The 14,278-nt window shown below is 51.0% G+C and overlaps 1 protein-coding gene across 2 annotated transcripts in view; it reads right to left on the bottom strand.

The window, feature by feature from the left end:
* PIPOX (pipecolic acid and sarcosine oxidase) overlaps window positions 1-14,278 on the bottom strand; it is a 105,857-nt gene that overhangs the window by 2,280 nt on the left and 89,299 nt on the right. The window contains exons 1-4 of one of the 2 annotated variants that reach the window (XM_002718915.6): window positions 11,319-11,869; window positions 9,669-9,817; window positions 1,456-1,669; window positions 1,097-1,279 (exon numbers count right to left, since the gene is read on the bottom strand). In XM_002718915.6, the coding sequence (XP_002718961.1) occupies window positions 1,097-1,279; window positions 1,456-1,669; window positions 9,669-9,817; window positions 11,319-11,432 (660 nt within the window). In that variant the 5' untranslated portion in view covers window positions 11,433-11,869. Of the gene's footprint in view, window positions 1-1,096; window positions 1,280-1,455; window positions 1,670-9,668; window positions 9,818-11,318; window positions 11,870-14,278 lie in introns of those variants that run through there. The other variant, XM_089317518.1, reaches the window with a different exon arrangement.

The following is a 14,278-nucleotide window of genomic DNA, read 5'->3' as shown; positions in this document are numbered from 1 at the left end:
CCTTGACCGCAGGCCTGGACACCCGGATTTGCTCATCCACCCTGCTTCACTCAGGTCTCCGTCGTTCGACTTTTCCAGATTTTATGACACATGAAGACCTCTGACCCTCTGTCTCCTCCCTGTTCTTTGTGTGCTCTCAAAGCTGCACGCCAGCCCTACTTCTTTGTCTTTGCAGGAATTAATGACCAGCTAGTCATTAAATCCTTACTCAAACCAGGCTGTCTCCCAAGAGTTTGACAAAGGGTCTCCAAGTGGCTAAGATGCTGGTGAAGATGCCTCTGTGCCATGTCAGAGTGTCTGGGCTCAGTTCTCACTCACTCCTGACTCCAGCTTCCTGCTAATGCAGACCCTTGGGGCAGCAGTGATGGCCCAAGGTGTTAGGTTCCCTTCTACCCACATGGAGACCTGGATCAAACTCCTGGCTCCCAGCTTTGGCCCCTGCCCAACCCTGGCCATTGAGTGCATTCTGGGGCACGAACCAGTGGATGTGAGCTTGCGTACTCTCTCTCAAATATAAATAAAAATTTTAAAGATTTATTATCATTTGAAAAGCAGAGTTAGACAGGAGGTGGGGGGACTCTTCCATTCGCTGGTTCACTCTCCAAAACGCCACAACGGCAGGGGCTGGATCAGGCTGAGGCCAGGAGCCTGGAACTCCATCTGGGTCTCCCACATGGGTGGCAGGGAGCCAACTACTTGAACCGTCATCTGCTGCCTCCCGAGGTGCACGTCAGCAGGAAGCTGGAATCAGGACTGGAGCCGGGACTCAAACCCAGGCTTCGGATTTGGGCATCCTAAGCAGCATCTCAATCCTCTACGCCGCACACCCATCCCTAAGCTTATCTTTTAATCCCATTTTCCCACAAACCTTTCGAAGTACCCTCACATACACCTCATATGTCCAACAATGCGGTTCTTCAGCAGCCCCCTGATACAGCTGTTACCCCTCCCCCCGCCGTGTTGATGCAACTGAGGCTCAGTGAGGTGAGCTAGCTTGTTCAAGGCCAACACAAGCAAATGGCATATCCAGGACTTGAACTGAGTCCGCCGGCTGCTTCTCTTAAGCACCCATGCTCAGGCCTGTGGCTCTCCCTACCTGGAGAGGTAGCTCAATTCCCAGGGGACGGAGGAGCCTGTTGGTCCAGGGACCTGCTGTGATGATCAGGCTCTTGGCTTGGTAGCTCCTGGAGGTGGCGGTCACCGTGACCGGTAGCCCTGGTTTTATGTCCAGCACCTTCTCTCCATCACGCACTGTGCCTCCCAGCTGGCGAACTGCATCCTGAAGGGGCAGGTGCAGAGAAAGGTGAATTTGTTCTCCTTGTGTTCACCTTGGTGGACAAACAGCCCTTCACTTAGGACAGAAAAGATAACATAGGGAAGGCCCTCATCTGGAAGAATGGGATTCCGGATGCCCCAAGCAAGGAGATGTATTGCCCGAGAGCTGGACAGTGTCACCTGGAGGGCCCTGAGGGCCTTGTCTGCATAGAGAACTCCTCCAGACTTGTCCAAGAGGCCTACTTCTCCCTTGGTCAACCGAATGTTTGGGAAACGCTGCTTCAGTTCCTCGGAGGAAAGACGCTGGTGTTCCAGCCCATGTCTGGACAGTGTGGCCTGCATTGACTTTAGTTCTGGATCCTCTGCCATTCCCAGCAGCAACAGTCCAGTCCGCCTGTAAAAACAAACACAAAAGACGCCTGGGTGGAAGTACCTGTGAAGGCCCTGCGCCATTTGCAAGGATCTCAGGTGCAGGCCTAGGCAGGAGGAGAGTCACAGCCTTGCACAGAGGGAAGAGGGGACACCGTCTAGATTTTGGCCACAGGAGCCCTCTGCCCTTGGCTCTCACTTTTGCTTGTCCCTCCATCCTGCCCTGGAGGGAAGAGATTCTAAGCCTCCTTTCATCTTGCACACCTGGAGAGTGCTGTCTGTTCTTCCAGCCTGGTCAGGTTTCTTCTCCTTCCTCCCGTTCACTATTTCCATCCCTCTACTCTGTATCTGCCCCAGGCCACGCCCACTCTTCTCCCTTTCCTCTTCCTGTCATGCCATGCATTGTCCCTTCCTGCTTGTCTCTGCCTCTCCATTTTTTTGCAGGGCTGTTTCTTGTGGAAAGGTCTTAAATTGGGAGATCCAGTTTGGGTTCTGGCCCTGACATCACTTTGATGTGACCTTGACCTGGTTGCTCCCATCTCTGGACCCAGATTCCACATCAGGGTGGCACCCCCTCCTACCCAGCAGGTGGAAATGGCATGGGTCATTTTTGTAATTGTCAGAGCATCTGGGGTTGCAACTCACATTTAGGGATGCTGAACCTGCTATGCTCAGGAAGATTCCACCCCAAATGCCAAAGGCACCTTCATGCTTAAACACCAGTGGATGGTCTCCTAGGGCCCCAGCAATAAATTGAGTGATTATGTCTCTCTCAGCACCTCCCTCCATCCTTCTTAAACCCCAAAGCAGTGAAAGCTGTTTCTCTTTGCACGCTTCTTGCCTCTCTGTCATAAGAGACCAGAGCTCCCTTTAGACAGGAAGTGATCTAAACAATGCAGGGGTCCCTCTGGCCCCCTGGGACCATTCCTGTAGTCCCTTCTGGTTGCGGCAGCCGCACTGGCCAGCAGCCGCCCGGTGCATCCCCCAGGTACTTCGTAGAAAGCTCGTAATAGCCTATAATGGAGTCTCATGGATATTACATGCTTGCAAATCCCACATTATCTGGTTGGGGGGATTAAAGAGAAGATTGGGAAGGGGGAGGGCCACAGTGGGCCCTGGGGCTGGTGTCAGTACACAGAGCCGCGCAGCGTGCCCAATCCATTCGCCATGGCCCCCGCCTACCCGGCTCTCACCACAGCGAGATAGCAGCGAGAGCCTCTGCTCTTCAAAGCTCCTCAGAGGCAAGAGGCTGGAGCAATCCCCACCAGCCTGTAGCCAGCCTCTTCCCAGAGGACTTCTGATTGGTTCTCGGGTAATGCACACTTGCCTGGTAAATGTTTTGGTCAAAAAGATCATTAAGAAGTCACCCAGGTACATGTTCTTGAGCCCTGTCACCTGATGGGGTCCCAGCTGCATAGGATTCTGGGAAATGCACCTTAGCATGTGTCATGTAAGATTCTCGGGCCTGCAAATTCTAGAACAGCATGCTGTAACCCCTGCCTGCGCTATAGCAGCCTGGGTCTCATATTCTCTGATCTCCCTCTCTCTCAATATTTATATATTTGTTTCAAAGTCAGAGTTACAGAGAGAGAGAGAGACACAGAGAGAATGAGATCTTCCATCTGCTAGTTCACTCCCCTGATGGCCACAATGGCCAGGGCTGGGCTGGACCAAAGCCAAGAGACAGGAGCTTCATCCATGTCTCCCACATGCGTGGCGGGGACCCAAGCGCTCAGGCCATCTCCAGTTGTCTTTCCCAGACCATTAGCAGGGAGCTGGATCAGAAGTGGAGCAGCCAGAACTTGAACCAGTGCCCACACGGGCTGCTGGTGTCGCAGACAGCAGCTTTACCATCACGCCACAGTGCCAGCCCCATACTTTCTCTTTTGTTACAATTCCTCCCAAGATCAGACGAGATCGGGCGCGTTCAGGATGGTATGGCCGTAGACTCCCCCCTCCCTCCCTTCTTTCCTTCCTCCTTTCCTCCTTCTTCCGTTGAAAGGAGAACTCCTCTTACAGGGATGTGCTGAATGGGGAAAATGAGTGTGTGCTCTGGCAAATTAGGGAACGCTGAGTGACGTTCTAATTCCCAGCCATCCTGCGGTGGACGAAGCGGGAGTGCCCCATCCCTGGGCGTAATCAGCGAGCTGATTCCGCCTGGTGAATGTAATTGTGCCGATTGTAATCATTTTGCTCCAGCTCTCTGCCCCTGTGGCATTTATTTCTTAGCCAGATATTGATCTAACAGTGGGAAATTTTCCATCTGAATTTGTGATGCTGGACCCTCCCTTAGTCCGAAGATGCGTTTGGGAAATTCTCATTTTCCGTGGATCACAGCTGAGCTATTTGGCCTGAGGGAAACCGTGCACTGCTAGAGAAATGCTGTGGATTGGAGAGAGATTTTTGACCATTATGAGCAAATCGGAAATAAATGTAAAACACTGCCTGGAAATGCAAAGGCCTGTCATTATGGGAGATAGGTGAGACGCTCCTATGGGAAATGCTGAGAGAATTGGAAATCAGTCAATCAAAACCAGGATCAGAGAATGGGCCTTTTCCCCCAGTATGAAGATAGATGACTTCCATGGGCTGATTGAAAATCATTTAAGTGCTTATTTTCTTAATGGCTTTTTCCTAGATCCCAATAAATAGACTGCTCATTCTGCGTCAATTTCTCCCCACTGTGCTCCTGGTTGCTCCCTCCTCTTTGTCTGCTCAGACCGGGGTTCCAAGGTTGGGGAAGGAAAAGGGTGAGGAAAGACAAGGGCACCCTTGTAGAGTGGAGGAATGATCAGGGAATGACTGACAAGCCAGAGCTGGCCTGGACAGAAGGGCTTGGAGCCAGCGCTAGGGCTGTCAGAGAACTCTGGCAAACTTGTAGCTCCCAGCCTCCCACACCACCCCTCAGCTGGGTCAAGAGCACATGGTCTGAACTGTGCCTTCCTCCCAGTTCCACTTGGGTCCAGCGCCGGGAAGAAATTGCTGGAGATTCCACCCAAGGGCCTTGCTGGCTCCTCTACGGCCCGAATCACTCCTCCTATGTGATGTGGGGAGTTGGTGATGGTGGTCTGGCCAGCTGGGTGCAGGACATAGTGGGGAGCAGCTGGGGGCTGGGGACAGCTCCCTGCACCTGCTGTCTCCCACCCTCAGCTCCAGCGTTCCCCTGCCTGGGTGAAGCCAGCTCTGAGTCACCTGGAGGAAGGGACTTGCCATTGTTGGTTTTGGAGGTGCTCCCTGCGTGCTGTCTCCTGCTCAGTGGGCCGAGGTGGAATTGGTTAACAGAGACTGCTCCGGGGAGGGGATGTGGCTGACAAGCCAGACACCGCGCAGACACAGGAAGCAGCAGCTGCAGAGGGGGCCACCAGGTTCCGCCAGCAGCTGTATCGCCTACGGCTGTGATCTTGTCTGATATTGTCAGCCAAGCAGGGGCAGCCTGGGTCAGGAGCTGGATAGTAGGACTCAAAGGGAGAAGGCGGGGCGGGAAAGAGAGGGGCCGCAGCGCTGGGCTTTGCTGTTGCTATCCGCATCGTGCCTGTACACATCACAAAAGATTCAGACCTTGTGATCTGACACATGTGTCATTGTCTGTTCCCAGAATATATGCAAATAGTCTGAGCCCACCCATGTTTAGTATGCGGCTGTCACAGGACACAGCAGAATAGAATAAAAAGACAACTGCCTTGACTAGCAAGCCCTAAAGATCTTCATGAAATCATCATCAAATAGCATGAAGTATGCCCATATTTATTAGTTATATTATAGTCTTGTGCTGGTTCTTTCTGAAGAACAAAGATGAATCATTTAGAAAATCAGAATTAGGAGTAAGAGGGAAAGGAACTGAGATGGCTTTTAGCCCACAGGCAGAAATGTATTCATATGCCACTCAGAATGTCCTGTGTCCCTACTTAGTAAAGGAACCAAATAAAGTTAGTGCGCCTCGGTAAATTAAGTTAGCCGAAAGGACGGACTGTTAACAATAGAATCACGGCAGCAACAATAGTGTACTTGGCATGCTGGAGTACTTGAAAGGTTTGGAAAGCATATTTTACGATTGGCACTGTGAGGTACTGAAATTTGTTTTGTTTGTTTTTTTAAGAGTCACAGAGGGCCAGCACTGTGGTGTGGTGGGCTAAGCCTCTGCCTGCAGCACTGGTATCCCATTCGGGCACTGGTTCTAGTCCCAGCTGCTCCTCTTCCGGTCCAGCTCTCTGCTATGGCCTGGGGAAGCAGTAGAAAATGGCCCAAGTGCTTGGGCCCCTGCACCCACGTGGGAAACCAGGAAGAAGCTCCTGGCTCCTTTCAGATCTGCCCACCTCCAGCCATTGCAGCCATTGGGGTGTTAACCAGTAGATGGAAGACCTCTTTCTCTGTCTCTCCCTCTCTCTCTCTCTCTCTCTCTCTCTAACTCTAACTCTAAATAAATACATAAATGTTAAAGAAAAAAAAAAAGAGCCACAGAGACAGAGAAAGCAAACTCCTGTCTGCTGGTTCACTCCCCAGATACCCCAATGGCCAAAGCTTGGCCAGACTGATGTCCAAGACAAATATCAGAGCCAGGAGCCAGGAACACAATCCAGGTCTCCCACGGGAGTGGCACTCGAAAGCCCTCTACCTGACCCGTCACCTGCTGCCTCCCAGGGTACACGCTGGAAAGAAGCTGGAATCAGGAGCCAGAGCCCAGAGTGGAACACAGGAACTCCAATTGGGAACGCAGCCATCTTAATCACTAGACCAGCCACCTGCTCCAGAATGATCTTTTAAAATGGCCTGTGACAATTGCCTGTCTGCAAATATCCAGTTGCAATCTTTTGACCTGGGATGATTCAGACCCAAACTTGTTTGGAGACAGGAGAAGGGACAAGGCCACCAGTTTGTGGTGTCTCCCAAACCAGGGACCAGAAAACAACAATTCAGGGACAGAATCTGGCCTTCTGTTTGCTTTTTTCTTGTTCATAAGCCAAGAGGTTTTTTACTTTTTAAATGGCTGATAAAAAATCAAAAGAATGCTATTTCATAGCACAAGAAAATTATGTGAAGTTTGAATTTCAGTGTCCATAAACAGTGTTATTGGAACACATCCAGGTTTGTCTGTTTACACCTTGTCCATTGCTGCTTTCACACCATAAAGGCAGAGCTGAACCACGGGAACAGACCACAGGGTCACAGAACCTCAGATCCATGTGGCCATTTGCAGGAAATGTTTGCCAATCACTGTTCTAGAAAAGAGTCTTGTCATTCTGTGATTTGAGTTAATGGCTTCAGACTCTGCTCCGTGGCAACCCTCTCATAAGGTTGTGGGGAGAAGTAAATGAGGTGTAGATGAGGGTACTTCAAAAAGCTCATGGAAAAATGAAATAGAAAGATAAGTTTATTTTGGTACAAGAATTGAATCCATGCATATGATAAGGGGTCTTTAAGAAGTTTATGGAACATATATATTATGAAAAAATTATGCACGAATTGCAAAAGTTTTTGCACAAAAATAAAATTATCTTTCCATTCCATTGTTGCATGAATTTTTTGAGGCACCGTCATGCAATTCGTATATCCCTTATGCAGTAGACCGTATATAATGAGGTGTCCTGGGAAAGAGATGCAAGTCTAAACACAAAATCCATTTCTGTTTCATATGCACCTTACACACATAGCCTGAAGGTAAGTTTATACAACATTTATAATGCACATGCATTCTGACTTCCCCCAGTCACCTGAGGTCAGGTGTGGGATTTGCCACTTGGGGTGTCATGTCAGTGCTCAAAAAATCAGATTTGGGAGGATTTCAGAGTTTTGGATTAGGGATGCTCAACCTGTATCATGCTTAACAGCAGCCCCTAGTTTCTTATGGAAGATGTTGACTTTCTACATTTTGTTCTCAGCTCACCACATACAACAGCCCCATGAACTAGGTATTATAACCCTACTTTGCAGATGAAAAAACTGAGTCTAAATGCACAGAGGATGTACAGCTTGCTACAAACCACACAGCTAAGTGTGTCAGAGCTGAGATTGAGAGCCAGGCCTGACTCGTTCCCAAATCCTTCCTGATTCCTGTCCTGCTAAAGAGGAGGGTTGTGAGATTATGGGATCTCCCACCCCAGCGCCCCTCCTCCTCTCTCCTGCAGGGCACACTGATCAGATCAGGTGGAATGGACTGCCACTTATTGAAGGGCACCAGGCACATTGCCAAGTATTTTACAGAAGGCTCATTTAACTTCACAGAGCTCTATGAGAAAAGGAGGCACAGAGAGTAAAGGAACATCTCCCAGGGTTGGCATCATGGCACAGTGGGTCAGGAAGCCACCTGTAATGCCGGCATCCCTTATGGGTACCAACCAGTTTGTGTCCCAGCTGCTCCACTTTCTATCCAGGTTCCTGCTAAAGGCCTGGGAAAGCAGCAGAAAGAGGCTCAAGTGCTTGGGCCCCTGCCACCCAGGTGGGAAACCCAGATGGAGTTCCAGGCTCCTGGCTTCAGCCTGGCTCAACCCTGGCCATTGTGGCCTTTTTTTTTTTTTTTTTTTTTTTTTTTTTTTTTTTTTTTTGACAGGCAGAGTGAACAGTGAGAGAGAGAGAGAGAAAGGTCTTCCTTTGCCGTTCGTTCACCCTCCAATGGCTGCTGCGGCCAGCGCACCGCGCTGATCCGATGGCAGGAGCCAGGTACTTATCCTGGTCTCCCATGGGGTGCAGGGCCCAAGGACTTGGGCCATCCTCCACTGCACTCCCAGGCCACAGCAGAGAGCTGGCCTGGAAGAGGAGCAACCGGGACAGAATCCGGCACCCCAACCGGGACTAGAACCCAGTGTGCCGGCGCCGTAAGGTGGAGGATTAGCCTAGTGAGCCGTGGCGCCGGCTCATTGTGGCCATTTGGAGAGTGAACCAATGGGTGGACAATCTCTCTCCTTCTCTGTAACTCTGCCTTTCAAATAATAGAATAAATCTTTAAAAAAAAAAAAAAAGAAAGAAAAAGGAACTGTAAGATAACAAAGCTGGGAAGAAGTTAGAGTACAAAATCAAACCCAAGTCCCTGTGACTCCAGCACTGTCGTCTTCCCTCTGGAAGATTCCAGACACTTCCCTGACATCCTAGCTGCCTCATCGTCTGCTGGGAAGAACGGTGACCTCCAAGGTCCCGAGCGGTTCCTTCAGCTCCAGAGACTCAGCAGTGTGCACAGACACCAACAGAGAGGGGTCCCTTTGCCGGGCCACCCCTCAGCAAGTCATGCTTCTTCACTGGGGTGCCGGGGGCATTAGCTGCCCCTGAGTAAATGTGGAATTAGCTGCCCTGACTGTATTTGCATAATGGATTTCACTTTGTTCTTACTTAAGTTAATGGTGTTTTTGCAACAGAACAGTAACCTCTTGGTTCTTGGCCATTAAAACAACTGCCACCCTGAAGGCTAGAGTCAGGGTTATGTAAAGGAAGTTCAGTTAAGAGTCACAGAGGAGGAGAGAAAGGAGCCAGGGCGGTTAAAGTGCCCAATGCAACACAAGAAAAAGGTCAATGAGGGAGGACTCTTGGGGGAGGGGGGTGGCGCAGGTGCAGGCTCACTCCCTGGTGAGCACTACAGCCTGAGGAGCGCCCCATGCTGTTCCTATAGGATGTGGTCACTATGGAGGTAAGGATCCAGCACAAAAAGTTAGCGTGCTCCCAGGAATACAAAGGATCTGGAAAGCCTCCTGCTCCTGAGGGCACCGCAGTGCAGAGGTGTAGTTGCAAATGCCAGCAGATCCCATGTGAGCCTTCCCGCCTTGAGTATCTGCCCACAGTGTCTGCCCAGCACTTTCCCAATCCAGCCACTGCTAGACTTGGGCCCACGCTCTAACCCAGAGCTGGAAGTCAGAGCCTGGCGGGAGCTTCCTGTGGGGCGGTCATCAGGACAGCGAGCAGAATGCTCCCATGTATCCAGCCCTTCGTTGGGCATGAGGTCTTCCTATCTCACCTCGGCTATGCCTGGCCCCACCTCTCCACAAACGCGAAGCTCCTCCAGGTATGAGCTCTGTGATTCAAGGGTTTCAGCCCCTGCCCACCTGTGCAGCTGGGTCCCAGCTTCTTGCTCCAGCTGGGCCCATAGCTGATAGCACTCGTCCATCATGTGGGTGTAAAAGTCTTCAAGGTATGCCTTTCGGATTATCCGGCTCTGTCCATGGGAGCTCCCTCGGGAGTGCGGCAGGAAGAACTGGAGAACAAGAGAGACAAGGGAATCTGTGGCCTCTGTACAACCAGGAGTCTCTTACTCTAAATGTTTCCATCCAGTCTTCTAGATTCTCCCTCTACAGCCAGTCAGCTGACATGGCAGCCAAGACAGAGGTTCTACAGTCGCACTAACTTGGGCTTTCTTTGTGGGAACATCGCTCACACCCAGAGGCCCTTTGTGAGTTAGTCTCCAGTCATCTTGCTATAAGCTCAGCTCACTTAGACTCACAGAGAAGTCAGTTAGAAAGAACCTTCCAGATCATTCTGGCCTAGCCCCGTCATTTCACAGACAAGGAAACGGATGCTGAATTTACGACTCTCTGTGGCTTTAGCTCACTTGGGCTAAACATGGAGTTTCCTGAAAGGATGCACCCGGGATCTCTTGGGCTTTGAGGAAGCTGATGGAGTAACACGAGGGTTTCCAACCACTCCAGCTCATTACCAGGAAGAGTAAACCATGAGCAGCCTGGGTGGCTGTGTCAGTCTGTCCACTGAGACAGACGCCTCTCTGGGGGACTGGGCCTGCCCTCCAAAGGACCCTGCAGACACCAGGGCCCAGCTACACGTGCAGCAGTCAAGGGAGACAGCAATGCATGGCATCAGCTTCCCTTTATGGCAACATGAGACCTGCATCTCACTTCCTGCATGTCCAGAGGTAGAGGAAAAATGGAAACTTCTGCTGGGTGCTGGGGTGAGAGGTCAGAAAAGCAAGGGGGAGAATCCCATCAGGCTGATCCATCACCCTTTGGAAAGCTGTCTTTACTTAAAGTTACCCTGGGCAGAACTGGTTATTTTTCTGGGCTGAATCAACCATTTGGGCACAGAAAAATCAGGGTGGCAAGAAGGAAGAGAGGGGCTGGCGCTGTGGCATAATTGGTAAAGCTGCCACCTGCAGTGCTGCCATCCCATTTGGGTACAGGATCGAGACCTGGCTACTCCTCTTCTGACCCAGCTCTCTGCTATGGCCTGGGAAAGCAGTAGAAGATGGCCCAAGTGCTTGGGCCCCTGCACCCACATGGGAGACCAGGAAGAAGCACCTGGCTCCTGGCTTCAGATCAGCTCAGCTCTGGTTGTTGCGGCCACCTGGGGAGTGAACCAGCAGATGGAAGATCTCTCTCTCTCTCTCTCTCTCTCTCTCTCTCTCTCTGCCTCTCTGTAACTCTGCCTTCAAAATAGCTAAAATAAATATTAAAAAAGAAGAAGAAGAAGGAAGAGAACGGGGCCAAGGATGTATCTCGGTCTAGGACAGGAACTGGGCCACAGTAAAAGCAGAGATGTACTGGGAAATCCAGCGTGGGTCTGAGGGACGGGAGACACACTCTGCGTTCCCAGGAAACCTCCAAACAGCTAAGCTACAGATTGCACAGCGTGCATGGTCCTCAGGCCCTTTGGCCTCGCCCCACAGCCTGCTGGCTCTGGAAAGCCCTCTGGAGGGGAGGCGAGGGCCGAGCCTTAGCGTCAGGAGTGCAGAAGGGACACAGTACCTGCTCCAGCAGGAGGACGCTCTTCCTGTGTTTGGCCAGGTGGTAAGCGGTGAAGCAGCCCTGGATGCCTGCCCCGATCACAATGGCGTCATACAGAACTGTCTGAGAAGCCATGCTGTCCTCTTAGCCCTGCAGCCTCAGAGTCCACAGAGCAGAAAGCCCGCAGAGGCAGGTGCTACACTGAAAGGGTTGCAGGGAGCAAAGTCCAGCCTGGCTGGTGTTCCCACAATCCCCTGGGGCCTGTCCTTCTCCCCGCTGCCTCCCTCCCTGCAAAGCCTGGCACGGGGCTCAGCCTCCGCCTCTCCTGCAGAGCGGAGCTGGGTAGTCTGATCTGTGAGGTTTAGCCCAGCTCAGCTGCCAGCCTCACCCTTGCATCCCTCTAGCTTTCTATTCTTGGCTCAATTATTGTCATGCAAATGGGCTCCTTCCTATGCCACCTTCCTGTCTCATTATGATCTTTGTCTCAGGACTTCGGCCCTGGAATTTCAATGCCTCCTAGACCAAGCTGGGCACCAGGAATGCTGCCTCCCCCTGCTGGCTTTCCTCTCTTTGGCCTGATTTCCTTTCGAGATTCTAAGGGGCCAGCCAAGAACTTGGCAGGCTTCCCGGGCATAAAACCCACCTCCCTGGTGGGCGGTGAGGTCAGAGGGTGGATTCAGGGGCCAATTGGGAGGGCAGTTTTGTGATTATGAAATTATTCTCAGCGTGTTTTACTTTCGTTTTGAAAAAAAAAAAAAAAGAATTGAATCTGGAAAAAATGAGAAAGGACTGAGTGAGAGGAGGAGCCCTCTTCTCGGGCACAGAGAGGGACCTGGCGGCAGCCTAGCGTGTGGCGGGGCCGTTGGGTTGAGCCTCCCTCTGTGCCAGGCAGCGTGCTAGGCGAGTGCTGTCGCAGACACGCAGGACAGAGCCAGGACTGGGAGGGCCTGCTGCAGAAAAAAATCTGAAGGTCCTGTTTAAGAGCAAAAAGAAAAGAATTATGAATACAAAATGAGGTGCCAGGACTTGGAAGAGAAGCATTCAATTAAGAGGCCCCGTGGTTGAGGTTTCATTAGCTGCCCGGTAAATCTGCCTTCAGTGTGCATTATCTCCTGGGATTCTCACAGCCTTGGGAGGACTTCCAGGCCCAGTGTTGGCAGATGAGACACTCCCCCAACTCCCTCTTGCTCCTCACCTTGCAGGCTCTGGGGCCGTTTGCCCTGTGGACTGCGGCAGAAGTGACATTATGGTCCTTTCTGACCAAACTCTAAGAGATTGGCAGCTTCCTCTTCCTGTCTTGGCCACTCTCGGAGCCTCGAGCCACCATGTCGGAAGTCAGAAGTCCGACCACCCTGTGACAGGCCCTGGAAATACACGGAGAGCCAGGCCGGAGAGTGAAGCCATTCGAAGCCCTCCAGCCCAGGCATCTCACCGGCTTGACATGGCCGAATGAGAACCCCCCAACAGAGGCCCTTCTGATTCCTGATCCAGGCAGTCGTGAGAATGAAACGGTCATTTTCAGCCACAAAGTTTTTGGAATTTTTTTTTAAAACAGACACAACCAAAATACCTCTTAACAGCCAAAAAGACAGTAATGCTTAGACAGATTATAATTCGGCCAGAGTTATATACCTGGTGTCTGTAGACATGGAGATGTGAACTCAGATCTGTCTGCTCCAGAACCCTGTCTTTTAACCACCCTGCTCTATTGAGGATTAGTTGAAACTTGTAACAGTGATTCTGATTGCAACATTTTGCTGTCTCCTGCATGGTTCTATGGTGACTGGGAGAAAGTACCAGTCTGCGCCCATATGAGGATGGGAAGAGTCCCCTGTAGTGGCCTTGACAACCAGCTTCCTCTCTGCCCAGCCCTCCCTTTCCTAGGAAAGCAGGGGCCCAGGGAGGGTTACCATCTGACTGGCTCTTTCTTCCTTTGGGAAAACAAGTTATTCTAGAATCCAGAAGTCTTGTCAACACCCTGCCATCCCCAGGATAGCATCTACCTCCCCAGCAGTGTGGGTAGCTCCCTAGAGTAAAAAATGGCAAATATAAGCAAGAAAATATACTATTTAAGTACTCAAAGGCTTGATACAAATCTATAAGGTCAGCCCCCAGATTTCTCTTGATGTCAGAGATGAACAGTTGTGCACAAGAAAAAGTAGACAATAAATCCTCACACGGTCATATGCCTGATCTCACTAGCAAGGACAGAAATGGGAATTAAATAACTTAAAGGTACTATTATGTGCCTATTAAATGAGCAAAAAGAAATAAAAGTGGTAAAATCTGTCATCAATGCTGCAGGGGCAGAAATATAGAGTAGGGGGCAATTTGGCTCAGCTGCATTTCCTGGGGGGTGCTGAGGCAACACTCCACAACCAGGGTGTGATGGTTCAAACTTTCTTTTTTAGGAAGGTGTTTTTGAGTGAGACAAAGCTCCTATCTACTGGTTAACTTCCCTAATGCCCGCAACAGCTAGGACTGAAACTGGTAACCAGAAACTCAATCCAGGTCTCCTACATGAGTGGCAGGAACCCAGTTACTTGAGTTGTCACCACTGTCTTCCAGGGTCTGCATTAGCAGGAAGCTGAAGTCAGGAGTCAGAGCTGGGTATGCAACCCAGGCACTCTGTGGGAACAGGGCATTTTATTTATTTATTTATTTTATTTTTATTTATCTATTTTCTGACAGGCAGAGTGGACAGTGAGAGAGAGAGAGACAGAAAGGTCTTCCTTTTCCGTTGGTTCACCCTCCAATGGCCGCTGCAGCCTGCACACCGTGCTGATCTGAAGCTAGAAGCCAGGTGCTTCTCCTGGTCTCCCATGTGGGTGCAGGGCCCAAGCACTTGGGCCATCCTCCACTGCACTCCAGGGCCACAGCAGAGAGCTGGACTGGAAGAGGGGAACCGGGACAGAATCCGATGCCCCAACTGGGACTAGAACCCAGTGTGCCGGTACTGCAGGCGTAGGATTAGCCTATTG

This window comes from Oryctolagus cuniculus, chromosome 17, assembly GCF_051225735.1.
Source record: "Oryctolagus cuniculus isolate XC-2025 breed Fujian yellow rabbit chromosome 17, ASM5122573v1, whole genome shotgun sequence".
Classification (NCBI taxonomy): Eukaryota; Metazoa; Chordata; class Mammalia; order Lagomorpha; family Leporidae; genus Oryctolagus; species Oryctolagus cuniculus.
The sequence above is the reverse complement of the archived record's forward strand: the minus strand, read 5'-3'. Positions and strand labels throughout refer to the sequence as shown.